The sequence below is a fragment of the Candida orthopsilosis genome, assembly GCF_000315875.1.
Source record: "Candida orthopsilosis Co 90-125, chromosome 2 draft sequence".
Lineage (NCBI taxonomy): Eukaryota > Fungi > Ascomycota > Pichiomycetes > Serinales > Debaryomycetaceae > Lodderomyces > Lodderomyces orthopsilosis.
Window position 1 is genome coordinate 68,283 of NC_018295.1, and position 27,398 is coordinate 95,680.

General features: G+C 37.2%; 17 protein-coding genes across 17 annotated transcripts; 8 read left to right on the forward strand and 9 right to left on the reverse strand. All coding sequences in view use genetic code 12, as the record gives it.

Moving 5' to 3' along the window:
- Window positions 1-26: 26 nt before the first annotated feature.
- Window positions 27-2,336, reverse strand: CORT_0B00410 (Puf3 protein; the record flags this gene model as incomplete). Its single annotated transcript, XM_003867153.1, has 1 exon — window positions 27-2,336. The coding sequence occupies one exon, from the start codon at window positions 2,334-2,336 to the stop codon at window positions 27-29; it is 2,310 nt and encodes a 769-aa protein (XP_003867201.1).
- A 623-nt stretch (window positions 2,337-2,959) lies between these two features.
- Window positions 2,960-3,919, forward strand: CORT_0B00420 (hypothetical protein; the record flags this gene model as incomplete). The annotated part of the gene is made up of 1 exon (XM_003867154.1): window positions 2,960-3,919. One exon carries the CDS (start codon window positions 2,960-2,962, stop codon window positions 3,917-3,919), a length of 960 nt encoding a protein of 319 aa, XP_003867202.1.
- Window positions 3,920-4,080: 161 nt separating this feature from the next.
- Window positions 4,081-5,709, reverse strand: CORT_0B00430 (Hsv2 protein; the record flags this gene model as incomplete). The annotated part of the gene is made up of 1 exon (XM_003867155.1): window positions 4,081-5,709. One exon carries the CDS (start codon window positions 5,707-5,709, stop codon window positions 4,081-4,083), a length of 1,629 nt encoding a protein of 542 aa, XP_003867203.1.
- Window positions 5,710-7,610: 1,901 nt separating this feature from the next.
- CORT_0B00450 (hypothetical protein) lies at window positions 7,611-8,330 on the forward strand (the record flags this gene model as incomplete). Its single annotated transcript, XM_003867156.1, has 1 exon — window positions 7,611-8,330. The coding sequence occupies one exon, from the start codon at window positions 7,611-7,613 to the stop codon at window positions 8,328-8,330; it is 720 nt and encodes a 239-aa protein (XP_003867204.1).
- A 197-nt stretch (window positions 8,331-8,527) lies between these two features.
- On the reverse strand, window positions 8,528-9,095 carry CORT_0B00460 (hypothetical protein; the record flags this gene model as incomplete). The annotated part of the gene is made up of 2 exons (XM_003867157.1): window positions 8,528-8,979; window positions 9,083-9,095. 2 exons carry the CDS (start codon window positions 9,093-9,095, stop codon window positions 8,528-8,530), a joined length of 465 nt encoding a protein of 154 aa, XP_003867205.1.
- Window positions 9,096-9,701: 606 nt separating this feature from the next.
- Window positions 9,702-9,983, reverse strand: CORT_0B00470 (hypothetical protein; the record flags this gene model as incomplete). Its single annotated transcript, XM_003867158.1, has 1 exon — window positions 9,702-9,983. The coding sequence occupies one exon, from the start codon at window positions 9,981-9,983 to the stop codon at window positions 9,702-9,704; it is 282 nt and encodes a 93-aa protein (XP_003867206.1).
- Window positions 9,984-10,397: 414 nt separating this feature from the next.
- Window positions 10,398-10,625, forward strand: CORT_0B00480 (protease B inhibitor; the record flags this gene model as incomplete). The annotated part of the gene is made up of 1 exon (XM_003867159.1): window positions 10,398-10,625. One exon carries the CDS (start codon window positions 10,398-10,400, stop codon window positions 10,623-10,625), a length of 228 nt encoding a protein of 75 aa, XP_003867207.1.
- A 288-nt stretch (window positions 10,626-10,913) lies between these two features.
- CORT_0B00490 (Ams1 alpha-mannosidase) lies at window positions 10,914-14,207 on the forward strand (the record flags this gene model as incomplete). The annotated part of the gene is made up of 1 exon (XM_003867160.1): window positions 10,914-14,207. The coding sequence occupies one exon, from the start codon at window positions 10,914-10,916 to the stop codon at window positions 14,205-14,207; it is 3,294 nt and encodes a 1,097-aa protein (XP_003867208.1).
- Window positions 14,208-14,316: 109 nt separating this feature from the next.
- On the forward strand, window positions 14,317-16,494 carry CORT_0B00500 (hypothetical protein; the record flags this gene model as incomplete). Its single annotated transcript, XM_003867161.1, has 1 exon — window positions 14,317-16,494. One exon carries the CDS (start codon window positions 14,317-14,319, stop codon window positions 16,492-16,494), a length of 2,178 nt encoding a protein of 725 aa, XP_003867209.1.
- A 486-nt stretch (window positions 16,495-16,980) lies between these two features.
- CORT_0B00510 (hypothetical protein) lies at window positions 16,981-17,496 on the forward strand (the record flags this gene model as incomplete). Its single annotated transcript, XM_003867162.1, has 1 exon — window positions 16,981-17,496. One exon carries the CDS (start codon window positions 16,981-16,983, stop codon window positions 17,494-17,496), a length of 516 nt encoding a protein of 171 aa, XP_003867210.1.
- Window positions 17,497-17,857: 361 nt separating this feature from the next.
- CORT_0B00520 (Cta6 protein) lies at window positions 17,858-18,271 on the reverse strand (the record flags this gene model as incomplete). The annotated part of the gene is made up of 1 exon (XM_003867163.1): window positions 17,858-18,271. The coding sequence occupies one exon, from the start codon at window positions 18,269-18,271 to the stop codon at window positions 17,858-17,860; it is 414 nt and encodes a 137-aa protein (XP_003867211.1).
- Window positions 18,272-18,432: 161 nt separating this feature from the next.
- Window positions 18,433-19,042, reverse strand: CORT_0B00530 (Sod1 superoxide dismutase; the record flags this gene model as incomplete). Its single annotated transcript, XM_003867164.1, has 2 exons — window positions 18,433-18,884; window positions 19,030-19,042. 2 exons carry the CDS (start codon window positions 19,040-19,042, stop codon window positions 18,433-18,435), a joined length of 465 nt encoding a protein of 154 aa, XP_003867212.1.
- A 660-nt stretch (window positions 19,043-19,702) lies between these two features.
- CORT_0B00540 (Yme1 protein) lies at window positions 19,703-21,787 on the reverse strand (the record flags this gene model as incomplete). Its single annotated transcript, XM_003867165.1, has 1 exon — window positions 19,703-21,787. The coding sequence occupies one exon, from the start codon at window positions 21,785-21,787 to the stop codon at window positions 19,703-19,705; it is 2,085 nt and encodes a 694-aa protein (XP_003867213.1).
- A 234-nt stretch (window positions 21,788-22,021) lies between these two features.
- On the forward strand, window positions 22,022-24,424 carry CORT_0B00550 (Brn1 condensin complex subunit; the record flags this gene model as incomplete). Its single annotated transcript, XM_003867166.1, has 1 exon — window positions 22,022-24,424. The coding sequence occupies one exon, from the start codon at window positions 22,022-22,024 to the stop codon at window positions 24,422-24,424; it is 2,403 nt and encodes an 800-aa protein (XP_003867214.1).
- Window positions 24,425-24,453: 29 nt separating this feature from the next.
- Window positions 24,454-25,503, reverse strand: CORT_0B00560 (Faf1 protein; the record flags this gene model as incomplete). The annotated part of the gene is made up of 1 exon (XM_003867167.1): window positions 24,454-25,503. One exon carries the CDS (start codon window positions 25,501-25,503, stop codon window positions 24,454-24,456), a length of 1,050 nt encoding a protein of 349 aa, XP_003867215.1.
- Window positions 25,504-25,506: 3 nt separating this feature from the next.
- On the forward strand, window positions 25,507-26,346 carry CORT_0B00570 (His6 protein; the record flags this gene model as incomplete). Its single annotated transcript, XM_003867168.1, has 1 exon — window positions 25,507-26,346. One exon carries the CDS (start codon window positions 25,507-25,509, stop codon window positions 26,344-26,346), a length of 840 nt encoding a protein of 279 aa, XP_003867216.1.
- A 57-nt stretch (window positions 26,347-26,403) lies between these two features.
- CORT_0B00580 (RNA polymerase II subunit B44) lies at window positions 26,404-27,357 on the reverse strand (the record flags this gene model as incomplete). The annotated part of the gene is made up of 1 exon (XM_003867169.1): window positions 26,404-27,357. The coding sequence occupies one exon, from the start codon at window positions 27,355-27,357 to the stop codon at window positions 26,404-26,406; it is 954 nt and encodes a 317-aa protein (XP_003867217.1).
- Window positions 27,358-27,398: the final 41 nt, after the last annotated feature.

Genomic DNA, 27,398 nt, shown 5'->3' on the forward strand with positions numbered 1-27,398 from the left:
TAAAACCCCTCTTCACTCATATTTATTTACACGTTGCTGTTCCCAGTGTTTTCCATACACAAGGACAAAATCTTCTCCACACTCTTTTTCCCACTGTTGTTTCTTGACAACAATTGCTGCAACTTAACCACCAATTTTTTCTTATCGGGGCTATTTCCATCAAGAACAGATACAATTTTCTGTACGACATAGTTACCATATTCATCACCCATGATCCTCTCTAATTCATTGCCTTGCATAACAACTTCCAAAATTTGTTGAATCTGCAGTTGAGTTGCAAGATCAACTAATTTCTCACATACATTCAGCGCATACTTGTTAGTGGCGAAATGAGTAAATTTGGAAACAACAGTAGTGAAAATTTCACTTTCACGAAGCGAGTTTTCCAAACATGCTTGAACCACATAGTTTCCAAACTTGTGCGTAATAAGAAAACTCACATGATCTTTGATCTCAGTATAGATTTCCTGCTTATCATTGTCATTACCGAAATGAATCAATCTTTGCACAACACGACACCCATATTGATCAGTACAAAGATGGTAAAAATGCGTTTGCAATACATCCAGAATAAAACGAACTTTATCAAATGGAATAAGTTCAATACTTTTTTGAATCACATGGTTAGAATTTTGATCTGTAGCACAAACAAGTACTTTATCTTGCAACTCAAGAATAATTTTTAGCTGATCAGGTTCTTCCAAAGATTCTAAAGCTCGTTGAACTACTCTGCATCCATACGTTTGTAATGACAATTCATAGATATGACCCAACATCTTCTGCAACAATATTTGTTTCTGTTCAATTGAACCATATTCAAAATACTTTTGCATAACATAATTACCAAATACATCAGTCATCAAATCAAAAGAAATGTCACAAATCTCTTTGAAAATTACTTCTTTCTCTTCATCACTAGCTTGGGGTAGCTTTGTCTGAATGAATCTTGATCCATGTTGATCCTTGGTAAACTCGACTCCATGGCCATAAATATCCTTTAGTGAGAAGTCTTTTTGATTAGCACGCACTTCTTCAAGTAATGGAGAACGATAAATGAATGGCTTCTTGTTCGATTTCTTTTTGGATGAGGTGGCTCCTGATGATGATGGGGGTGCCGATCCAATTGCACTTGATTGGTGATTCTTTGGCTGTGGTTGCATTGGAGGAACCAGTTGGGTAGATGAAGATGGTGGTGGAGGTGTTGGCGATGCCATTCTCATTCCATCTGGCATACTTGGTGGTGGTGCTTGTTGATACATGTATGGGTTAAATGGAAGCATAAATGCCGCTGGAGAGAATTGTCTATTCATAAGTCCAACACCAATAGGTCCCTGACTCTTTTTAGCCTCATTAAATTCGGCAGAGTCATCATTCTTATCCTTCTCTTCAGCAAGTTGTGGCGCCATCGGTGGAGGAAATGGCATGGGGAAATTTCCATACATCATACTAAACATTGGATCCATCATTTGAGGTGGTGGGGAAGGAATCATAAATGGAGGTGGGATAGGAGGGGAAGTAGTAGTCGTATCTTGTTGCTGCTGTTGCTGTTGTTGTGGGTTACGGTAAAATGAATTTTGAAATGGTGCAGGAGGTGGAGTTGGAACGCCATTTTCCATAAAATTGGGATTGTATGGAGTAAATGAAGTTGCGGCTGCTGGATTCCAAAATGTTTGAGGTACATGTGATGAAGTAGCTGTGGCATTATTCAATTCTGCAGGAGCTAAATCACCATTTATGGACACATTACCTTGAATGGGGGAGCTATTGTTGTAGTTGTCAATTTTCTCACTAATTGATTGGTGTCTTGAATTACGAGGCACTGGCATGTTTAAATTTTCATTAAGTGACCCCGAACCATACCTATCATTAGTGAAACTGGTTCTTCTTGACCCATCCAAAGATAATTTACCCAACTCAATTTCTCTCGTGGCATCAGCAACATTGGAAAATTTCTGTAAAAAGCTTTCTTGAGGTGGATGTCTACTGGCAATTCCACCACTGATCGAAGCGGTACCAAAGTTAATTCTGTTTCCGTTAACAGGGGATGTGTTCGAACCATTATTATGACCACCTACTGGTGCAGTAATTGCTGATAATGCACCCCTTTTCAAACCAAAAAAGTCATCTTCAATATCGCTACCATCATTGAATGAAAACCTTCTGTCACTAGCCAAGGGGTCTAACGGATTTGAGTTTGATAAAAACCGGGCAACATCAGAGTCAACTTGGTCCAATACAGATTTAAAAGCGTTTTTGTTGTATGAGTTGGTGGACAACAGTGGTGTAGATTGGATAGGAGATGTACTAGCACTTGACCAAATAGTATCTGAGGGCATGCTTGATGTAGGGTTTGCTTACGTTCTGTCTTGCACCTGGTTTGTTGTATATCTATTTACAATGGGAAAAAACAAAAATTAAAAATTGGAACGTGGGTTTGTTTCTGTGGCAGTAATAATAATAACAGTGTAGTAGTTATTCTTTGTTGTTGTGATTACACCTGTGGATATGTTCAAGTGGTGATAATAAACAGTAGCTGTTTGTTGACTAGATTTATATACAAGTAAAGTTCCTAGGAACGTAGTGGTGTTGGGTTGGGGTACACGGTGAATGTCTCTTCTTCTTTTTCGTAGTGGCGTCAAACAAAGATTCCTTGAATAGCTTGTAAGTTACTTCAGCTAATTTTAAAGTATGCTGTTTCGTTCTAAAGCTAAGAAAGATATTTGTAGATGGTTAGTTATCCGACGTAAGTTAATGTTTGTGATGGTGTTGTCTCTCAGATAGGTTGTAACGTTAGTCTGTTGTATGTCTTGTGTATGTCTTTCTGTGTGTCTGTTTGAATGTCGTCTACAATTTTTTTTCTAGCATTGGTCTTTGTCCTGTATATAAAACAACAAAGTACTAACAGTATCAGAAATCATCATACTCTATTCATCCCGCTTGACCTATCCCCAACGTAACGATGCTGAAGACTAATACTGCCAAAAAGCTAATGAACCTTCTATATAAAGAAACCGCTTCAAACTTACAGTCGTCGCAATCGCTCCCACGCATCACGCGACAACTTTACAACGAGCCAGATGATGATTCAGATATTTTATCAATGGATCCCTTAAGTACATATCAATCGACTAAACGTAAACTACCAGCAACTGAGGCATTGAAAACAGACAATAGATCCGTTCCCATAAAGTCAAACATCCTATCCTTTAAAGCTGTCAATCTGTTTATAACAAAACAAGATTTCCAAAATTTACTACCTAAGGACCACAATTTAACCTATTCAATTAACCCTGCGAACAATTTCGAAATTATCAAGAAACGGCAAGGCAAACTCCTCCAATTCCAGAATGAGTATGTGCTCATATTCAAAAACCATTTGAATGCAAGAGTATATCAATTGGAAACGCAGAGTAAATTAATTAATGGAATTCCAACGCGGTTTGAGTATCAATCAATTGATATAATTAAGGATTTAGTACCTCCGAAATTAAGAGTTTCCAACCATCAATTGCTAATAAATCAAATCAATTCACTCAAACAAGTCTCGCCAGAGTTAACAGAGCCAACATTATTACCACTCTACGATGAATCCTATCCCATACTAAGCAACCTAATAAATGCAACCAACAGAAGAAAATCAATCCTAATCCATAACTGGCCATTCGGGCTTAAACAAAATCTCGTAATCGACTCATTATGGAACTACAATTTATCAATTGATGAAATGACTCCACCAATAGAGCCAATATATTCCAACATAATGCAAGAGATTAATATAATCAAAATGAATTTCAAGACTGAACTGGATGCATTACGATTTATACATAATTTTCATGGGACCAAGTGGTTAAAATTGCAAAATTTTAGAAAAGTTGAGGAAAAAGTATCGCATTTGCCCCTATTTTGTGAGATGTTGTAAAGAAGTAGTTGCAAAAGGGTTGTGTTTTGGCTTTGCCCGAAATCTGATAACCATAAAGGGTACATTCACGTTGTAGATGCGACAAATTCAATTACATGCTCTGGAAATATAATAACATGCAATATATATATATATATATAAAGTAAAAAACACATTTCTACTCACTCATTATCTAATGATTTCCAACTAGTTCTAACAATTTCATACTCAACCAGTTCCTTCATATCTAGCACATCACCACCACTATGCTTTGTCTTCTTCATTATGGTGTACTTCTCCCATATTTTCTTCTTTTGCCAAACAATAACCACTTCGTCATCACCAACCCATCCCAATGTACCTTTGTCCAATTCCAGTTCTTGTTGATGATACTTGTTGGTGTTGATACTACAATAACTCCATGTACTTTTGAAATATTGCGGAACTAACGTAGATGGAAGAAAACTGATGAATTTATTCAATGTATGTTGTTTATTCTCTTGTTGTGGGTGATCTTGATGCTGTTGTTCCCGATGGCGTTGTTCCTCTAGGTTGAATATATGAAGGGTGTACTTGTCAGACAACACAGCAAGTTTAGAATCATCGTGACTAAACTTCATCGACGAGATATCTGCTTTATCTATCCCACGACGAAACTCATAAAGTAAATTTGTAGTTGAAGTAGAATGAATTCGAATTAAAGTGCCCAATATTGATGCACTAGCCACCATTGTTCCTGACTTATTTATGCACAAGTTTCGTATAGTTGATTTATGAGCTTTGATTATATTGATAGATGATCCTGGTTGTTGTTGGGCAAGATCAACAATTTGAATTTGCCCGATTGCCTTACCAGGGAATACAAGAATAGTACTTGGTTGCTGAGTGTTGCTGTTTTTATTGTTGTGGTTTAAAATGCTATTGAGTGAGGTACCACTAGTCACTGATGTGTTACTAGTTGCCGAACCTGCACTCGAAACTGATCCATGACTACCCCGAGCTGTGGGATGTAACTGATCTTGAGTATGTGTATCTGAGTATGCACGAGGTTTCTTTTGTGTCGATTTAGTTGAAGTTGTGACCGACATGTCGGCAACACCAAATTCATTATGATGAGTTTCAAAACTGATTAACTTTTTAGGTGGAGATGCAAATGAATATACTATAATCTCATCGACTAATACAACAACAATCTTGATCCTCGATAAAAGAATGTTGAGCACTGGTTTGTCAAACTCTAATGACAAACTATTCTTTCTCTTCAAATCATCCCAAATAATTAATTTATTCGTAGGGAAACGAGGGTTGATTCCTCCACCAACAATTGCCAAATAATTAGTTCGATGCAACATAGTAATATGACCAATACCGGATCCATATCCTGCCGTAGTAGTAGTAGTTGTATTAGATGCAGTTACAACATTCAAATTGTATCTTGATGGCGTGTTGATATTACCACTAAAATTCCGTTTTACCCGTAGTTCTATAGGGTCTGTATTGTAGACAAGAAAGCCCAATTCATGACCAATGGCAAAACATCCATGATCTTGATTAAAGTTAATGCAGAGTATTTTTAAATCTTTTGGTACTGGTGATGAACGACGTAAGCTTGCAAAAGATTGTGATTGTTGGACAGGTGGAGGCAGTTTGTGTTTTGGGGTATTTGACTGTGGTTGATGCTGCTGTTGATGAGGTGGGGAGTTTATTTTAATCATTTGAGCCGAACGCGTGTTGTGGTTGTTATTATTATTGTTGTTGCTTATGCCGAATGATGGCAGGTTTGTAGTGGTGGTTATATCTGATGACATCATATGTTGTAATCAACGCGTATATTCCCTTTATGTTTTGAAAGGAAGTTCTAATGAGTTGATAAGATAGATGGTCTGTTGGATGAATGTGTGTGTGATGTATGAATATATGTCCTATATACTGAGTAGTACGTATGTTGTGTTTAGCGGAATGACCTTTCTTCTTCTTCTTCTTCTCCTGTTCGAGTTTTAGTTCTAGTTGTATTGTGTGTGTGTGTGTGTATATCGTTCTTATTTTTAGATCTTGCACAAACAAAAGTCCAAAATTTCCTCTTTGGAATTTTTTAAATACAACTGAATAGCATACCACTAAAAGACTAGTTTATAGAGAATTTTAACGTCTTCAAATATTTATATCTCTATATGTGTGACAAGTAAAGTATATAACCATTTAGACTTCACTACTCTTACAAGAAAGAACAGGAATATTAAAGAATTGGCAAACAATCTTCTTAAAAATCAAAACGTTGGTTTCTATCGTCTAATTTTCTAAATTTACCAAACTAATACAAAATCAAAACATCTAGGCACAACACAATACAACACAACTGATTATGTAGTAACGACAAAATTACAAATAATGTTAAGAGAAGTGTAGCTTTGGTGGTGAAACTTAGTTTGTGGGCTGGATGGTTGTTACTTGAAACTTTCCTTGCCATCGCCTTGCACCTTTTGGTGTACAAGGCGGGACGAGGAAAAGTGTGCGAATTCATAGCAATACAAATTAAATTCTCTTCAATTGGCAATAATGGCAATAACAACTCTTTACTTTGCCATAATGATACAATGAGCAGTAGGTAATGTCGATTCATTCAAAGAGCTTTACCAATTAGAGTTGTTTTGAATTACACAAAACCAAGATGCATAATACATGACTGTCTCGTATGACAATGACACAAAATCCTAAATTTGTAAGCTTAAGGTATTCTTAATCCAACAGATTCAATAACAAATTACTTATATACTTAGAAATTACAATTTGGAACCATTAGGAAACAGAGAAGAATTAAGTAAAGAGTGGAAAGATTTTAATCTAAAAAATTTGGCCGTTTTGCATTCCAACGCTCATTAACATTCCTCACAAAATGAAACAATAGATAACCAAAACATATGTCGTAACGTATTATTTGCTTACACTTTATAGATAAGCACATATATTTACTCCCTTTGGCATCAATCATTTGCTATGGCGCCCGTTACTCTTTTCTCCTATAATAATAAAAATCATGTCATCTTTCGCTGTAGTCAGGTGCTGTGTAAATGTATAGAAAAACTATGATTTATGCATTGGAAAATCCTTAAAATGTCGCACTAGGTTTTCTTGACAGATCAACAGTACCACAATATCGTTTGTGTGTGGGTACGATTACAACTTAAGCTCAATAGTTGTGGGGAAGTTGAAACTTCACTCTTGAGACTCTCAACTGCATTGGTACTTACATTAGAAACTACCATTACCTACGAAAGCTATGCAACAGTTGTAGTGTATAAAAACATCACTTGAATGATTGTCACGCAAACGCTATTCCCATAGCACAAGTTTGGAGGCATTTACAAACGCGGGCTACCTGGTTCCTTCTAAGTAAGAACCACAGTCTCAGAGAGAGCCTATACTAGAGTTGTTAAAGCTACAGTGAAGATCGAAAGTATGACTAGTTGGGGAAAAACTGACCCAGTATGCAAAAATCCATTTTGCAGCCATAACAAAAAAAATCAACGAAATCTAGCAAATGTAAATTCACACAAAAACCCCCAAAAGAAATCCAACATTTTAATTAAATTTTGGAAGTTCTGTAACTCTCAATTATAAACAGTCAAAGTTAAGACACACCCTCAAGTTCAAACCCAACGACAAGATTTTTTTGCTGCCAATCTTTAGATACGGTTTGTTTAAGAAATTGGCAATGACTACCCAATTACGCACTACTCGTTCAACTAGGTCAACAAAACCATTGAAGGAACTTGGTCAAACCTCATCATCATCTTCTTCAGGCTTCGATAGGTCATCAATTACACCGCCATTAATAAAGGTCGCGTCATCAATAAAGTCAGCCTCTCCAACAAAGTCAATACCTCCAGCTCAGCCAATGCAACCACCATGGCAATCACTGATACCAGTTTTACCACCTCAGCAACAGCAACAACCACCTCCACAATCACCAATTTCACCCCCACAACTATCATCAACCAAAACACAACCATCATCCAGTCACAAGCCACCACCAGTCATCAATTACAACCACGAACAACAACAATTAACCCAAATTGGCAACCAACTCTCAGTCAAGCTTCACCAACTAGCAACAATTTACAAGACTAAAGCAACAAAATACAAAGCCATCACCACCTATCAATCATTAGAACTGGAGAAACGGAAAATCATCACCACAACTTCAACCATGCTTAAACTGGAATCTAATCATGATACAATTCAACAAATAATTAGTGATTCGAATGCATTGTTATTTCCCATGTCTTTAAAACAACATTATTTGAAATTACATATTGCTCAAATTGTTAATCAAGAAAAAGAACTTGAAGTGATTAGAGCAAGTCTCGTAAAGTTGCATCAACAGTTTGTAAGTGTTGAATCATTACTTAATAATAGTACTTTTGAGAAGTAGGTAATATGTGTTTGTACATCGTGGTGTTCATTAATTTAAATTAATTTAATGTATTTTATTAGATAAATCTTGGAGAGCCTCTTATCCACACGTCGCCCAGGGACTGTCTCAAAGCCACTGCCTACAAGAATCAACGCCTACAAATGAATCCGACGTAACCCGTGTATTTTCTAAACAAAATGAAAAGCCAGCTCTTCTTACTCTGATATTCCAATAACACCACAGGCTGGTCTAGCACCCGCATGTCCAGTAGTCTTTGAATCTTCAAAACCACCTTTACCATAATCATCAGTACCCGCATGAACAACAACAGTTCTACCAAGGATACTATTAGCACCAACTAGTTTAAGTAATGTATCCTGTTTTGTTCCCTTAGCAACACCTTGAGAATCAGTAGAAATGTTACCCAAGTCACCAACATGTCTTTCTTGATCCTCTGGAGCCCCATGAGTCTTGCTGAATGGGTTGAAATGAGGACCGGCAGAAGTACATCCATTGGTATTGTCACCAAATGCATGGACATGGAATCCTCTCTGTGCATTGGGGTCATTACCAGCAATTTCGTAAGTGATTTTGGTTGGTTCAGATTCTGCGGTTTGTTCGAATCTAACGACTCCGCTAACGTTTGAGTCTCCTCTAAGTACAGCAACTGGAGATTAGTGTTAGTATTGTGGTGAGTTTTCTTGTGGTGAGTAAATGAGGTGGTTTTCAAGCAGCAGCTTCAATCTCTCAACCTCAATTGACTAACATACCTGCTTTAACCATTTTGAAAATATGTCAAGTGCTAATGTGATGGAAAGAAGTAAAAGTTGAGGTTGTGCATTCTGATGTATGTGTCGGGTGTTTTATATTTATATACTTTGATCCCTTGCAATGACGTAATTAAGGGGTCAATTGCTATCGAAAATGTATGCAACTTAAGTGCGGCTTCTTGTAAAAGTGTGGCAAGTGCCGATAAGTTCCGATATTTCAAACAGCAATAAGCGTTGATTGGTTTATCTTGGTACCAGTAGATTTGTAAGGCAATCTTGGGGTTCGAATCTTTATTGGAAGTCTTTAGGCTAGTGCGTCAATCAAGTTCTGTGGTAACATAATTCTCCACAATATAGCCAAACACGACGGAATCAGAGAAAGATAAGTGAGCGAATATCAGTGAATGTGGGATATGTTGTATTATTTATATACAACTTCAGATCAGTAGTGAGCATATTCTTGATATCCGTCTTTGAAACCTTGACAGGTTAAACAAAATTTGCTCACATGCCATTGTTTCTACACACAGTAAAGTGTCCATTTCGGATAAAGACAGAAACCCTCACTTCAGTATCACGGATGTTCAATTGTGTGCTCAAACCAATTTTGATCCTTTGTTTACTCAATTATCACCACTTCCTCAACTTTTGCAACACCAGTGTTGGGGTCGGTTGTTGTGATTTCTTTCTTTTTCACAGTTCTTGCTTTACGTTTAGATCTATCTTGCGACAGTGGTGGTGGTGGTGGTGGTGGTGGTATATCAGGTAGATGAGATAACTCATAAAACATGTAAAGTAGTGATATTGTGATGAGCCCAGTGTATAACCAAAACCCTTTACGTCTGAATTTGTTGATGAATCTATCCAACGGTGTATAGTACTTTTGGTACACCACCAACATTGCAAACTATATGAGGCTATGTGGTGTATGAAAGGCTAGCCTAGGTTGCCGTTAAATGCACAATTGAGATAGTATGATTACAGTTAAGTTGTGCGTTGTCTTCTATCTTTGTATAAAGAATATACGGAATGACGGAATTTGATTGCTACCAATGGATATAAGGTAGTGTACAATTGAATAAAAAAGTTTCTCTGAATATTCAACTGATAACACTTTGTATTACACAATACTAAAGTAAGAGCAATAAAGAAGGGCAAAGCTGTGGCTACAAAAAAGTCAACGAACAAGATTAGACCGAACACACTTCCCTCCTTTTTCTTTCTTCTTTCAACAAAGATTAGATCAATTGCTACTAGAGCTATATTTCAATCTAAACCAAAGTACTTCTACCACTACTACTGCTCCACTACAACAATGTCCGACGATAAAGGTTACATCGTTACTTTGAAAGATGACACTTCCGACAAAGAAGCTGAATCAATCAAGAGCAAAATTAAAGACTTGGGTGGTAAAATCACCAATGAGTTTAGTTTGATTAAGGGATTTTCCGTCAAATTGCCAAAGATTCATGCTGATGCTTTACATAAGGAACATCCAAAGATTGCTAGTGTTGAAGAAGATAAGGAAGTACACACTCAGTAGAGAGAGGTACACTGTATATCTTTACTTACCATAGCTTTTGATAGATATAGCAAATGTCCACTACTATAAATACTTTGCCATTGACTGTCAGATGTAGATAACCTCAACCAATTCATTGGTTATGACGTAGGATTTTAAAAATTGCCGCTCACTCCACGTTTTCACTTTTTTTCTCCGACTTTACACCTATTCCAAACTATTCCCCCCTTTGATATTTTGTTTCTCGAAGTTGGCAGTTTGCTCCTTTACAGATTAACAGTATCGTCCACTACAAACGTCAATTTACAAATGGGATACGAAAATTTCAATCATCAACCTAACTTTAAACCAATTGATCATCTTTATGAAGGTCGATTACGTCAATTTACTGACACTGGTGGCCAATACCCCAGCTTAAATTTACCCAAATTCTATGATATAAATAGAACTGAAATTGGTAATTTACAAACTTGGAAAGTTCCCGATGATGAAGAAGGAAGAACTCAAAGACCTTTGTTTCGTGATATCAAGTTTGATGAAGTATCTTGGGAACATATTGGATTAGGATACAATTTTGGACCAAGTTGGAAGACATTTTGGGTCAAGTTTCACTTGGATATTCCTGAAGATTGGCTCAAATACGAAGGATTGGAAATTGAATGGGATTCAAGTTCAGAAGCATTGATTTATGATGCTAATGGTCGTCCTTTACAAGCTTTTACTGGAGGTGATCGTAACTTGTTTGAAATTCCTGATAAGTTTAGAAAAACAGGAAGACAATTGTTTTACATTGAAGTTGCATGTAATGGAATGTTTGGTAATGGTGCTGATGGGGAGCCAAACCCAAACAGATATTTCCGTTTAAACAAAGCTCATTTGGTGGTTCCTAATTTGGAAGCTAGAAGACTCTTTTGGGATTTCTGGATTTTGGGTGATGCAGCAAGAGAATTTCCTGGAGGATGGCAAAAGTATCAAGCAGCTGATATTTGTACCAAGATTATGAACACATTTGATCCTGAAAATGTCGACTCTATCAAAGATTGTCGTAAATTGGCTACAAAATTACTCAGTGACAAAATCAACTCAGAAGAAGTGTTTAACGAATATCCAAATAAGACTAAACGCATTGATGTATTTGGCGTGGGTAACTGTCACATTGATACTGCTTGGGAATGGCCATTTGCTGAAACAAAGAGGAAAATTGTTCGTTCTTGGACTACTCAATTGAAAATTGCAGACAAGTATCCTGAATATGTGTTTGTAGCATCGCAAATGCAACAATTCAAATGGTTGAAGCAATCGTATCCTGAAATCATTGATGATATTAAAGAAAAGTTCAAGAGGAACCAATTTATCCCTCTTGGTGGATCGTGGGTTGAAAATGATACCAATTTACCCAATGGTGAGTCTTTACTTAGACAGTTTATCTTGGGACAAAGATTCACTCAAGCTGAATTTGGATTCCGTTCCAACATTTTTTGGTTACCAGATACTTTCGGCTATAGTTCGCAAATTCCGCAAATTTGTCAATTGTCTGGTATTGATCGTTTCTTGACTCAAAAATTGTCATGGAACAATATAAACACGTTCCCGCTTACTACTTTTAATTGGAAAGGTATTAACGGATCACAGGTTTTGGTTCATATGCCTCCAGATAATACGTATACTGCTGCTGCAAACTTTGGTGATGTTCTGAGATCACAACACCAACATAAGAATTTAAGAGATGTACCAACAGGTTTGTTACTTTATGGATTTGGTGACGGTGGCGGTGGTCCAACACCAGAAATGATTGAAAAATTGAGACGTTGTAGAGGTTTGAGCAACGAAGTTGGTTTACTTCCATCAGTTGCATTGGATGTGTCCATTGAGGATTTCTATGACCACTTGTTAGAAAAGTCTGACAATGGACTGACCTTGCCAACTTGGACGGGTGAAATTTATCTTGAGTTCCATCGTGGTACTTACACTGTACAAGCACAGATAAAGAGACTCATGAGACAAGGTGAAATTAAATTGCACGACTTGGAGTTGGTGGCTGGCTTGGTTAGTCTCAAGAACAAGGATTATCATTATCCAACTAAACAGATTAACGATTTGTGGGAGGACCTTTGCTTGTGTCAATTCCATGATGTCTTACCTGGTAGTTGTATTGGAATGGTTTACTATGAGGAAGTTTTCCCGATGTTGACAAGTTTATTGGAAAAAGCTGACAAGTTAATCTTTAAAGCATTTGAAGCTTCAGGTAAACCAAAACGTAATACAGTGGTCAACACTTTACCATGGGATAGACATAATGAAATTGTTGAGCTTAGTGAAGACGAGTCGCCAGATTTATACAAGGCATTCAAAAAAGATGGACGTGTTACCAAAGATGGTAAGCTTCAAGTTTCGGTTGACTATGTTGGAGGAGAAACTAAGGTGAACAAGAAGGTAAAATATCCTGCCAGTGTCAAGTCTGATGACGATGGATACGTTTTGTCCAATGGATTATTGGTTGCAAAGATTTCATCAAATGGTATCATCACTTCTCTTTATGATACAGTTGCTGAAAGAGAAATTATTGACACTACAGCAACCACACAGACGAAACAAGGAAATGAGGCTGTTGGAGGTAATCAATATTTGTTGTTTGATGATGAACCCCTCAATTTCCCTGCTTGGGATACTGAATTGTACTCATTGGAAAAATTCAAGTTATTGGATAATGCCAAAAGTAAGATTTTGTCTGATGATGCGTTAGAGTCTTCTATTGTTGTTATTCATGAAATTTCACCAAACTCATCTATTGAAACTGTTATTTCATTAGCTGGTATAAATGATGAACACAGTGTCAATAATTATGTGAAATTCTCATCAACTGTGCAATGGCATGAGACTTATAAGTTCTTGAAAGTTCAATTCCCAACTACAGTCAATACATCCTTAGATGCAAGCTATGAGACTCAATTTGGAATCACCAAGAGACCAACTCATTACAATACCTCATGGGATGTGGCCAAATTTGAAGTTTGTCATCACAAATTTATGGACTTAAGTGAGTACAATTACGGTGTATCCATTTTGAACAATAGCAAATATGGTGGATCGATTCATGGTAATTTAATCAGATTGTCCTTACTCAGAAGTGCAAAAGCACCCGATAATAAAGCAGATATGGGTGAGCATAAGTTTGAGTATGCTATTTACCCACATACGGGGCCTTTAGGTGTCAACACCGTCAAAGCAGGTTACAATTTCAATTACAAGTTGATTCCGAAGACTATGGATGCATCGTATTTGCATGCTATTAGATTAAACACTGATAAAAAGTCTTCCTTGATTTTATCTCACATTAAACGTGGAGAGGATGATGTTGATGTGAGTCAATATAGCGAATTGTCAAAGAATGAAAAGTCAATTGTTGTGAGAATCTATGAGTCTTTGGGTGGTGTTGGTAAAGGTGAGTTGGTTATTGATGAAAAACATTTCAAGGTCGACAAAGTCATCAAAACCAATGGGTTGGAAAATGAGACGTTTGAAGAGTTGGAAGTAAAGAAAGGTATTGTTGGTATCAAGTTGAATGGATTTGAAATTGGTACCTATAAAATATTGTTAAAGTAAAATGAAAAGCGTATTTGATAATTAGTTTAGACATTTTATAATTTTGATTTTTTTGTGTTCTTGAAATATTTCTGTAAGCGATGAGATACTCTTCTCTTAACTAGTTCCGATGTCAATCAACATAGTCCTCGAGGAGATCAAAATCTCTCCATCTTCAATTATACCAGTATTATCCATCCTTCATAATGAGAAGCAACAACTTGATCAAATTTCGAAAGCGGATCTCACTCATTTAATTTCACGAACATTGCAATTATGTCGATCACCAAATATTTACAATAAATGGTGTGGAGTCAGTATCATCAACGTATTGAGTGATAACTATATCGTCTTGGCTAATGAAGGTACCAATTTTATGACTATGTTGATTACAATTTTAGAATCGTACAACAACACCATTGATGTTATAATTTTGAAAACTTGTGTGGAAAGTTTGAATAAATTAATTAGAGTCATTAGAAATAAACCAGCATTGACAAGAGAAATATTGACGCCTAAATTAAGCACCATTATAACCCTTTATTTGAAGAATTTGCAATATGCACCCAACTTGTGTATCAAATCACTTTACCAAATCATCAAGCACCACCCAACTACATTTAGACCATTTGCTAATAAATTCAGTGAGAAATTGTATGCATTGATGCAAAACGGCGGGTTTGTTGAGTATCCTACCCCTTTACAAAAAACAATCTGTAAAGCATTGGCTATTTTACCAATGGTTGAAAAGAATGAACCTGAAGCAAAATGGGCTTTAGATGTCGATAATATCATTGCTGAAATAAAGGGTGTTATTGAGATCTATGATGAATTTCTAAACTTCCGTGATGATTCTGAATTGAAGAAATTGTTACAAAAGTTGCCCCAATCAAACACTAAAGTATTTTCAAGCTTAGAGATTGATTTGAATGAATCAAAGACACTCTTGCAGATTAGTTCTCGAGTTGAAATTTTGACAAAGTTGTTAGGAACGTACCTAAACGAAGGAATATCCAGTGTCAAAGTACCATTGGGTAAAGTCTTTGTTCTAATTGAAATGATTTGTTCAATTAACATGAGATATTTATCATTCAAAAGTGATGTTAGAGATACAGAGATTAAAGGTTTGATTAAAAAGACATTGTACTTGAATTACCAAAGTGCGCTTGGATTATTGAAGAGCCTCTTGGTGTTTAAAGGTTCATTGATTCCTCATCTATCTTCATTATGGTCATCATTGGCTTATATTGTTCCGTTATCTAAGTCTGGTAAAGTGTCATCAACAGATGTATTGAACAATGAGGCATTATTTACAGATTTATTGAGCTGTGTTAGTGACTATCTACAATTAATTGGTGTCTTTGCAGATAACACTTTATTGGTTCCATTTGTTGATGTTGCATTGTCTTTATCGGAACCAAGATCGGTTCCTGCAAAACCAAAGGGACAACCTATCCCTACACCACAACAGAAAAAGACCAAAAAGAAGAATGTCTCATCAGCTCCATTATCTGATATCCTTTCCCACGAGCATTTATTCACTCAATCTCGTTCCAAGCATCTATTGCACGTGGTCAGAACATTTTTTGACCAGGTTATTAAAAGATCAGAACTACCACCAACTCAGCACTACAAAGTTGTCAAAGTTGTTATTCAAGAATGTGTTGAAGCAGCCGCTGGAAATTATGAATCTACAGTACCAGGATCCTTTAGAAGATTGTTGAGGAGTACAGTATTGAATCCAGGTTATGACAAATACAACGTCCTACCAATCGTTTCTTCAATCATACCAAACGATGAATTGTTGAGTGTGTTTAGTAATCCTAGATTACCACCCTTACCAAAACACGTTACTGTCTTTAAGGAGCAAGAAGAGCAAGATGCCGATTTTGAAAATGTGCCTGAGCCTGAAGTGGAGGCTCAAGTGAGTTCTAAAGAGTCAGCAATCTTGAAATTGTTAGATGAACAAAGACAACAAGAGAAAAAAGATAGTACTAGATCTCGGGAAACAACTAATGCTTCAGTCTCTACAGAATTTAGTGTAAAGAGGGTAGTCAATGACGTTGTGTCGGAGAATCGCAGCGACAAGAAGAGGAAGGTTGAAACAGTTCAAGCTGATTTCTCATTCAAACCAGAGTCCTTAAAGAATGATTCTGCGCCAATTGAAGAAAATCCCAAAGAGCCTGTTGTGGAGACAGAGTTGCATACTGCTGCATCTTCAACGGTATACGATAATGCTGATGAGCCTGATTTTGAAATGCCCGAAATTAATATGGAGGAGGATTCAGAGGACGAAGACGATGAGTAGTTGTGGATAGTGAAGAAGAGTTAATTTTGACAAATGACTATATTTGCAGTTTTGTAGCAGATAGTGTTAGAAATGTTGTGATTAATCGATAACTTGCTTTGCTTATGTAAAGAATTTTTATAAATCTGATTACTGCAATGTAAGCTTCGGGCGATGGAAAACGGAGGGATTCGGACTGACGCTACTTCTTATCATGCCGACTTCGCGCAATAACCTGTAACATTCTTCATGCTCAGGATGATTTAAGCGCCGATTCTTCATCTCGCTACCATGATCACAGGCACATTTTTGCTTGCGATTTCCTCTTTTCAAACCTTGTGACTAAAACGGTGACTACAATTTGATATTGGTCACAATGTACATAAATAGACTAATTTTGCTGGAGTAGAAACGACATGGATGTGGCACAATACTCAGTGTTTGCTTCGCTGACACAGCTATACAAGTCACTACTCTTCAATCGGTAATCTAAAAATTTCCAATTCAATGCATCACGAAGATAGTTGGAGTCACTCAGGTCTGAGTATCTGGTTAAGTTTGTACCCTAGGCAAATTATACATGCCATTGTGATTCACATTGGTATAGGCAACTTAGTTCCACTTCTTTCCAACGATAGTACAACATTTTTACTGCTGATTCATAATTTGAGAGAAGTCATCGCTGATGGTGACAGCCCTCTTGATTCTGGGTGCGTCAAGGAACTTTATTTTTACACACCAGAAGACTTTCAAGTTGTAGATGCATTCTGCACACGTGAAGGTATAAAAGTAGAATCCCGGATACATTATGAAATACACAACGAGTCTGATTTTTTGGCGTATCATGAATTGATTTCAAATTTGGAGCCAATGAAAGGAAATATATTGAGACTCGATGTGAAAGTGAAGGGTGATCTAGTGGAGGACTTTCGCTATAACATGGATTTGACACAGCCATACAATGTAATGAGCAGGTTTTCTGAGCGTTTGCCTGCAGTGTCGATTAATTTCCATTATAGATAACCTTTCAATAAATACACCTTTCACGACACTTAGGGGTGTCGAGCTTGATCAATAAATAAACTTAGTTGGATGTTATCGCGTGGATCCGATGCTAACCATTTACCTTGGTTTTATAGCAAATGTTGTCCAAGACGTAGTTGCCATGTATTCCAGAAGCAAAGTGATTCTGCAAACATCCCAACTTGATTTGCTACAATGTATCGCACTCTGACAGTTGAAGAGTATTTCAACACAGTTTAGCTTTCCAAATTCCCTTCACATCTAATGTTACTGCAAAACTCTTGAAGATGGAAGCTTAAACGAAGTCAACTCTTGCTCAATTTGTCAATCTGGCAAATCAGTAAGACGTATCAACATCCTTTTAATCCTTTTTTTCAATACTGGGTAATATTGTTAAATCCTGAAACCTCTTAATATCATCTTTGAACACCTCATGTAATCGTAAATCCATCCACTGAGTGCGTGCAAACACATCAACACCAGCAGCACCACTTGAACCACCAACTCCTGTCAATCCTCTACCTCGTCCTGTACTAGCACCACCATTTGTACCTGCTCCAAAGACTTGCGTACCATGAAGTGGGTCTTCATCGTCATTGTCCAACAGCAGCGGCAACTCTCCTCCATTCTTGAAGTTACCATTGTTGTGTTTGGTGTTGTTAATTTGTGGTGGTTCGATATCATCAAATGGCATTGGCTCATTGTGCCATGTTTCGATGTATGTAGCTATGTTGGGGTTGGAAAGATGTAAGTAACTGAACGATCCGTCTTTCATTGTCTGGCGGGTGACGATTGTAGCTTCAACTCGGTAAAATTTTGCGCGACGTGCATTTTAAAGCAACCAGAGGAAGTGAGAAATGCACGGAGATATCTAACTACAGCTATTACTAACTTGCACTCATGTAATCTTTATAATAAGCTAACTAATTCTTTTGTCTACTCTGATAATCCAATAACACCACAGGCTGGTCTAGCACCCGCATGTCCAGTAGTCTTTGAATCTTCAAAACCACCTTTACCATAATCATCAGTACCTGCATGAACAACAACAGTTCTACCAAGGATACTATTAGCACCAATCAATTTAATCAACAAATCTTGTTTTGTTCCCTTAGCAACACCTTGAGAATCAGTAGAAATGTTACCCAAGTCACCAACATGTCTTTCATCATCTTCTGGAGCCCCATGAGTCTTGCTGAATGGGTTGAAATGAGGACCGGCAGAAGTACATCCATTGGTATTGTCACCAAATGCATGGACGTGGAATCCTCTTAATGCGTTAGGGTCATTACCAGCAATTTCCCAACTGATTGTGGTTGGTTCAGATTCTGCGGTTTGTTCGAATCTAACGACTCCGCTAACGTTTGAGTCTCCTCTAAGTACAGCAACTGAAAAGAATTGTGTTAGTATTAAGTAAGGAGAAAGTAGTAGAGAAGGCACAATTGGTGGACAATTGTACTTAATTGAGTTGACTGGAGGGTCAATTGATACATTTTCATCTCAATTCCTACTCAATTGACTCATAAAACATACCTGCTTTGACCATTTTAGTATGAAATTTGATGTGTTGTAAAATCTACTTTTGGAGAAACGTGTGGTAAACTGTGTTGGAAAAGAGAAAAATAGGGAGGTATTTAAATAGAAAGAAGAAAAGTGGAGGAAAAGGATAGGCGTGCACCATTGACTAAATTCTTATTAATAATTGCTGTGCGTATGACGTTATTTGCCGCACCGGCTTTTAAATCAAAAGTTGCCAAAAGTGGGATTCACAGTATTGGAACAACAAACCTTACTATTGGATCATTCTTAGGTAAATGGTAAAATTTGAGTAGGATCTTAAAGGTTGACTCATGACGAAACATTGTAATCAGTCATATCCGAATATAACAGGTAGAAAAGTATGGTAGATTGACGCTTTGATAGCAATACTTATCGACAAATATTTAAATGAAAGAAAACCGAAGAACGAGAGCAAGAAGTAAAGAAGAAAGAATTGTAATAAGTGGAATTTATGGAGATATTTATACCGTTTCGTTGGGGAAACCGTTGAGCATATTCTTGTTCACCTTGTTTGGGAACCTTGCAGGTTAAAACATGTAACAAAAACACAATTTGCTCAGAGCTTCACGTGCGTATCACGTTTTTAATTGCCTACCAGATTGGTACTCCTTTCATCATATCATTTATTAGTTCTATACAAATACTCTTATTTCAGTTTTAAACTTAACCCATCTCTGATTTTATCGGGAGTAGACGACGAAGGCTTTTTGATAATAGTATTACTAACAGTCTTTTCCTTGTTTATAACTTCACCACGTACAATCTTATCCATTTCATCCTTAGTCAAAGTCTCATATTCCAATAAACCCTCAGCCAATCGCTGTAACTCCAACTTCTTTTCCTGCAACAATTTCCTAGTTCTTGATTCTGATTCAACAAGATAATCACGTACTTCATTATCTGCCAAGTTTTTAATTTCTGGTGACCAACTTTCCCAATCATCACTTAATTTGACGGGTCCAATCTTATCACTCATACCATAAGATAATACCATTGCTCTTGCAACACCGGTAGCATTACTTAAGTCGGATGAACATCCAGATGTAACATTTTCTTTACCATTAATCATTTCTTCAGCAATTTTACCACCCATGCAAACATCTAATCTGGCAAAACATTCCTTTTTGCTCATGTCAACTTTATCCATTTCTGGTAATTGGAATGTAATACCTAATGCTCTACCTCTAGGCAAAATGGTTGCTTTATACAAGGGAGTAGCACCAGCTGAAAACATAGCCATAATGGCATGTCCAGCTTCATGGTATGCCGTATTTATTCTCGATTCTTCGGTGATAACCATCTTCTTTTTAGCTGCACCCATAAGGATCTTATCCTTGGCCCATTCAAAATGTGACATATCAACAGCAGGAGCAGATAATTGAGATGCATGAACGGCAGCTTGATTCACCAAATTCATAAGTTCAGCACCACTAAGTCCAGGAGTACCTCTAGCAATGATTGATGGATCAACATTATCGGCTGTTTCAACATTACGCATATGATGCTTTAAAATATCAACACGACCCCTAACATCAGGCAAATCAACAATAACTTCCTTATCAAATCTTCCTGGTCTAGTCAATGCCTTATCTAAAGATTCAGGGAAATTGGTTGCACCAATAATGATAATACCCTCAGTTTGACTAAAACCATCCAATTCAACTAACAACTGGTTCAAAGTCTGCTTAGCATATGCTTGATCTTTGGGGTTTCTCTTACCTCCAATAGCATCCAATTCATCAATGAATATAATTGCTGGTGATTTTTCTCTAGCTTGTCCAAATAATTCTCTAATTCTCTTGGCACCAACACCAACATACAATTCATCAAATTCAGAACCAGACATAAAGAAAAAGGGGACTCCAGCCTCACCAGCAGTTGCTCTTGCCAACAAGGTTTTACCAGTACCTGGAGGGCCTGTCAACAAAACACCCTTGGGCAATTTACCACCCAAACCAGTGAATTTCGAAGGATCTTTCAAAAAATCAACAATTTCCTCCAATTCAGCTCTTGCTTCATCACAACCTTGAACATCGGAAAACCTAACTGTGCTTTGACTAACATCAACCGACTTGTCGTTTACTTCAGCATTCTTGAAAATGGTACCATTCTCAACCAAATAGTTAAAAGCGTTAGTGGCCCCATAGGTAATCAAAGCTATTGGAATCAACCATTTAAGCCATTTGGATAATATAGTCAACAAGGATTCACTAACAACAACATGTACTGGTTCATATCTAGAGCCAAAGCCATGAGGTAATCCACCCACAGGGGCAACATTACCAGCCCCCTGATATTTATTACTTTGATGCAAAGCGTTTGTCACCTGGTCAGCTCTTCCCTTTTTACCAATCTTGTTCAAAGCATCTATATACAACTGAGTACACTCGGGCGATGCTGCAATACCTGGTGTTTCATATCTTTGAACAACAATATGGGGATAGTTGTTTGCTAATAATGACTTGTAGAATTCATATTGAGCACTAGCATTATTTAAGTCGTTGTTTGCCATTTGCTCCTGTTGTTGTAAAAGGGATATCGTTGAGTTGGATACAGATCTGCATGACGTGATGAATGGATTTGCCGTTGGTCTTGATTGCAATAGATTACGTTGATGTACTTTGTTACGTACTGCAGTTGCAAGGTATGTGGACATACATCTTGTTATAGTATTGTTCTGTGTCTTCTTTAGTCCTTGAGCTAAAGGTATTACTCGTATTAAATTGTTCATATAATGGTTAATGAGATCGACCTCGGTTTGGTAAATTGTGGACCAGTTTGGTATTTCTTTTTTTTTTTCTTTGGGCCTTTATAACAAAACAGTTTGAAAAAAATGATTTGTATATTGTGTTGTGTCGTGTCACATATATTAACAGAAAGTGTGTGACACTTACAATAGAAAATACTAGAAGCAAGAGATAGATACGCTACCATCTTTGATATTTACGTCACAAATACCAAATTTATGACACTGGAGTTCACGACACAATATTCAAAGAAGAAAATCAAAATAATTCCCATTGCGTTAAAAAGTGTAAACAAAAATCAGAAATTGTCAAATCCAGTCCCTAATTCCATGCACGTCCCCACAATGTCTGCTCAAGTACTACCTAAAAAACGATCAAAAGGAGACAAAAGAATCAATAGTCATAATAATGCATCATCAGGTCACATAAGCAATCATCGTAATCATCACACTGTCTCACGACTGACACCCCAAACCAACCGCATAATATCTGGCAATCAGAATGGCAGCGCGGCGACTAGAAGAGTAATACTGAATAGGGTAGCTTCGCACACAAGACATGTTAGTCGTAGTCTAGCTCATGATGATTTAAGTAATGAGTCATTTGAAGAAGTTGGAATTGGATTCAATGAAAACAAACATCAAATTTTAACAAATTTTGAAGAATGGATCAAAATGTCAACTGATAATAAAATCAATATCAAGAACTCGTGGCAGTTTGCATTGATCGATTATTTCCATGATTTAAATGTTATTAAAGATGGCGATCATATTAATTTTCAACGTGCTTCAGCTACTTTAGATGGATGTATAAAGATTTATTCAAATAGAATTGACTCTGCTGCGACAGAGACTGGGAAACTTTTGAGTGGATTGGCCTCAAAACAGAATGAAAAGCCAAGGAGCAGTACCTCAGCCGATGATGACGGTGATGCACTAGATGGCGAAAGAGTCGCTTCAGATAATGAAGATGAAAATGAAGATGGAACAAAGAAGAAACGTAAAGTGAATAAAGTTGTCGAGTCGACTCTTGTGGAGTTTGATACTATACGGATAAAGAAATTAGATCAGGAATTGGCAATAGATCCATTATTTAAAAAAGCACTTGCTGAGTTTGATGAAGGTGGTGCAAAGAGTCTATTGTTGAATACGTTGAGTATTGATTCCTCGGGAAGAGTTGTATTTGATGCGACTTCAACTCAAAATGCTCAAGGGATGGATGATGTTAACACACAAGACTTGATTGATGATGCAGATGTTGACTTATCTGACTTGGGCCAAATTTTATTTGAAGATCCCATACCAATTGGGGAGAAATCAATTTGTCCATCTCTTGATGAATTTCGATCTGCTTTGGATGACTTACATAAAGCCAAAAGCATACTTAACGATTTCAACACCCGAATGAATGATGTTCAAGAGATTGAAATGGACCAAAATGATTACGATATGGATAACGATTTCGGATTTGATGACTTTGGCGATCAAGAGGGACTAGAGACTCCTTTAAATGATAATGATCTACTAAACCATGTCAATGAAAGTGTTATGCAAAAATTATTCGAAGAGAAAACTGACCCTTATACTCAATCTAAAACTAATACAGCATTATTGGATGAAGATTTGATGAATTACTTTGATGAGAAATTGAAAATCAGTTGGGCTGGACCTGAACATTGGAAAGTCTCAGCTTTTAAAAAGGCAAATAATATTGACCAATTTGCTAAAGAAAAGAAGCCAGATATTTCAGCTCCGAAAAAGAAAAAAGCTGTTACGGCTATTGATTTTTTCAGTCTGGAGAATGTAGACGAAGATCTACTATTCAAGCTGCATAAAGATCCCAATTTCATCAACTTGAAGTCAACAAACATTTATGAGGTTTACGATGCTGATATATATGAAGAGATCAAAGAAAAGAATTTATTACCAGATGATATCAAGTTTACTTCCTCTAGATTAGTCAGTTTGATTCAGAAACCGAATACACCAATTATGTATTTCCCTAGAACCCCAATTGCTTATGATACCAATGAGCAAGGGAAACTTACAGACTCGAATTTCTTTGCTGAGCAATACCAAGCTAGGGAAACTCAAGAACAAGATGGTGAAAATCCTGATGATAGAGAGAGGTTAGCCCATTCTTTCCATCAAGCCGAATATGAAGATTTCGATAATGATTACGATGGAATAGATTTCAATGATGCATTACAAGATGTACCTGAAAACGGAATTAGTGGACAAGAATCATACCCCTTGGGTGCAACATCGGAATCCCAGCTTAATTCACAACCGGCTGGAGTCATTGGTAAGCGAAGAACAGAGTTTGTCAACTTCTCCCGTGTTGCCAAAAGAGTCGATATTAAACTTTTGAAAGATAACATATGGAGAGCCATGCTTGAAGGTGTTGCTGACAAGGCAGTGGACAATAACAATAATAGTGAACCCAGAAGAATTAGATTTAATGAGGTGCTTAGAAAAGTCAAGACTATGTACACATCAGAACAAGTTAAGGAACTATCCACCAGTTTTTGTTTTATTTGTGTTTTACATTTGGCTAATGAACATGGATTGACTATCAAAGGTAACGAGACCAATGATAATTTGGAAATTATAGGGATATAGAATAGAGTTGTAAATGATACATGTACCATTTATCTTTTTTTACCATGTCTCCTTTTGCCCTGGCTGTTAATACGATCAATGTCATTTTGAGATATAACCAAACCATTCCTGGTTGATCTTCCAACACCATTGATTTTCAATCCTCGCTCTCTTTTTTGTACTTTGTGAGTTTTACCAGATCCCAATCTGTCACTTGATGAAGTCGAACCTCTTCCGGCATTCAAATCTCTAACTTGTCCCTTCTTTAACTTCGATAGCACAATTCCCGCATCACGGGCTTCCTTTTCATATTTGGCTACTCTTGCATCACGTTTAGCAATCATACCCTTTCTCATATTCATTGGCATCGATTCCAATTTTTTTTCCTTTGCCAAATTAGTTGTGGATAATTCTTGGATTCGTGATGATAGTACTCTTTTTCTAGACTTACCTGTAGGATCTTCGAAATCGATAGTTTTTAGTGTTAGATCAGCACCACTGAATTGAGGATCGACATTGTTCGCTAAAATGTGGGATTCTTTCAATAATCGTTGTAGTTTTAGATCATTTTCAAGATTGTCAGATTCTTCCTTTGCTGTTTTATTTGCTTGCTTAAGATTCTGTTTGGAGGCCCTTTTGTTAACGGCTTCGATTTCTGATAGCGTTGCAGCTCTACCAGACTTGAGTAACTTTCGATCTGTTTTGGATGGTATTGCATGCAGAATTTCTGTTGTCGGTGTATTTAGTTTGACAACTTTGGGCTTGGGTTGGTCTTCTATATCAAATAACTCGTCATCTTCTGACTCCAAAGAAGAGTTTTCGCTTTCACTGCTAAGCCCATCCAATTTGATACCTTCCTCATCAGATGGTTCCAGTGTCGAGCTTTCCTCTGATTTCACTTCATCTAACTTATCACCAAAACCCAACTCACCAATAGATCCAAACTGGGCTTCAAAATTGCGTCTTTGTATTTCTAAGGCCCTTATATACTCTGCATCTTCACTCATGATAGTAAAGAAGACACTAAAGAAATTAAAGATGATCTTCTCGCAATGAAAAAAAAAAAATAAGAATGTAAACCCAGTTGATAAACTCCACATTCAATGACAAAATTTAGAGGTTGCATAGATATCCATTCGGGTCAGGTCAAGCAAATTGTTGGTGGAACCCTAACTCAAGATGATACCCTATCTTCCATAGAATCTACCCAGACATTAGAGAATTTCGTACTGACCAAACCTTCCTCATATTACGCCCAATTATACTCCATGAACAATCTCCAAGGATGTCATGTGATAAAACTAGGCCTGAATCCAGAGAATGACAAAGCGGCTGAATTGGCGTGCAAAACATGGCCAAAAGGCCTACAAGTCGGTGGCGGAATAAATTTGGAAAACGCGCAAGAATGGCTTGATAAGGGAGCGTCCCATATTATTATTACGAGCTGGCTTTTTTCAAAAAATGAAGAAACGGGGAAAATGGAACTCGATTTCGAAAAATTGGCGAAGATTAGTGACAAGGTAGGCAAGGGACATTTGATTGTGGACTTGAGTTGCAGAACGGTGATAAATGAAACCGGTGAAGTTGATTGGTTCGTGGCAATGAATAAATGGCAAACTATTACGGGAAATAAACTAAGCAAGGAGTTTTTGTTGAAAGTAAGCCTGTATTGTGATGAGTTGCTAATCCATGCAGCTGATGTTGAAGGGTTATGCAAAGGTATTGATGAGAAGTTAGTATTGAGTTTGAGCAACTGGTGTCCTCCAAATTTTGAAGGTAAAATAGTCTATGCAGGGGGTGCAAAATCACTAGAAGACCTTCAGTTAGTCAGAGACTTGAGCAATGGAAAAGTTGATTTAACTTTCGGTAGTGCACTCGATATTTTTGGTGGAAAACTTGTCAAGTTTGACGATTTGATAAGATGGAATCAAAAAAATAGTTAGACTATGAATCTTCTTTACTTGTATATATTATCCTACAAAAGCATTCTATGTATACTCTCAATTCCATGAACCGCCACCATAGCCACCAGAAGCCCCAAAAGAATTGTCTCCTCCATATGGTGTAGTGGCACCAATCATTGGGGTTTCTCCACCATGACCATAATCAGTTCTACCGTAACTGGTAAATGCACCGTCTTGAACATTACTTCCCTCTACTCTCTCCTTATCCAACTCTATTACAATCGATGCTAGTTTCGTTTGCAATGTATTGACACTTTGAAGTACAACGTCGTTTGGAGGTAAATTTCCCACTGTTTCCACATCAAAATAAAAATCATTTGGTTTTGCTTTGTAATCAAACTTTTCCTCAGGATCAGGTTGTTCTTCCCAATCACAATTTTTAGACTTCGGCCACTCTTCACTAGCATCAACTTCGTACCAGTAATCAGTATGCTTTAGTTTATTCCATGGGTCATATTCAAACCCTATAGCAGCACAAGGTGACCATTTGGCGTGTTCTTTAGCTATTCCCTTCTTAGCAATACAAGTTAGACGCAATTCTTGATGTTTTCTCAACTTGCAAATTATGGAACCCCTATCCGCTTGATCTCTCACCACAGGATTGCCTAGACTCAGACCGTTGGCTAATTTAAAAAGATCACTGGCATAAACGTTCATTGTTGAGTCTGTATCACATTTAGCCGTCAATTCTAATGTCACTGAACATTTGGGACAATAGTTGTCACAAGTACAATCTCTTGAGTACTTTAAAGTTTCTATATTCTCACTGTTGAGAGGTATGAGACCTAATCTATGAGCTAAAAACTCATCAGCAAGGACCGAGGTATTAACGTCAATTTCTACCAAGTCGATGGCTAATGTGGGTACTTCAGCGAGCATGGTTCTTCTGAGGGCGTTTGCCACGGATAGATCGACATTTCCCAAAACAAAATCCACACGATCTTCCTCCTGTTCTCGTATTGTGATTGATGGTCCCTGATCTCTGTCCATAATGCTAGGCGATATATTAAAACGTAGTTGATATGACTTGA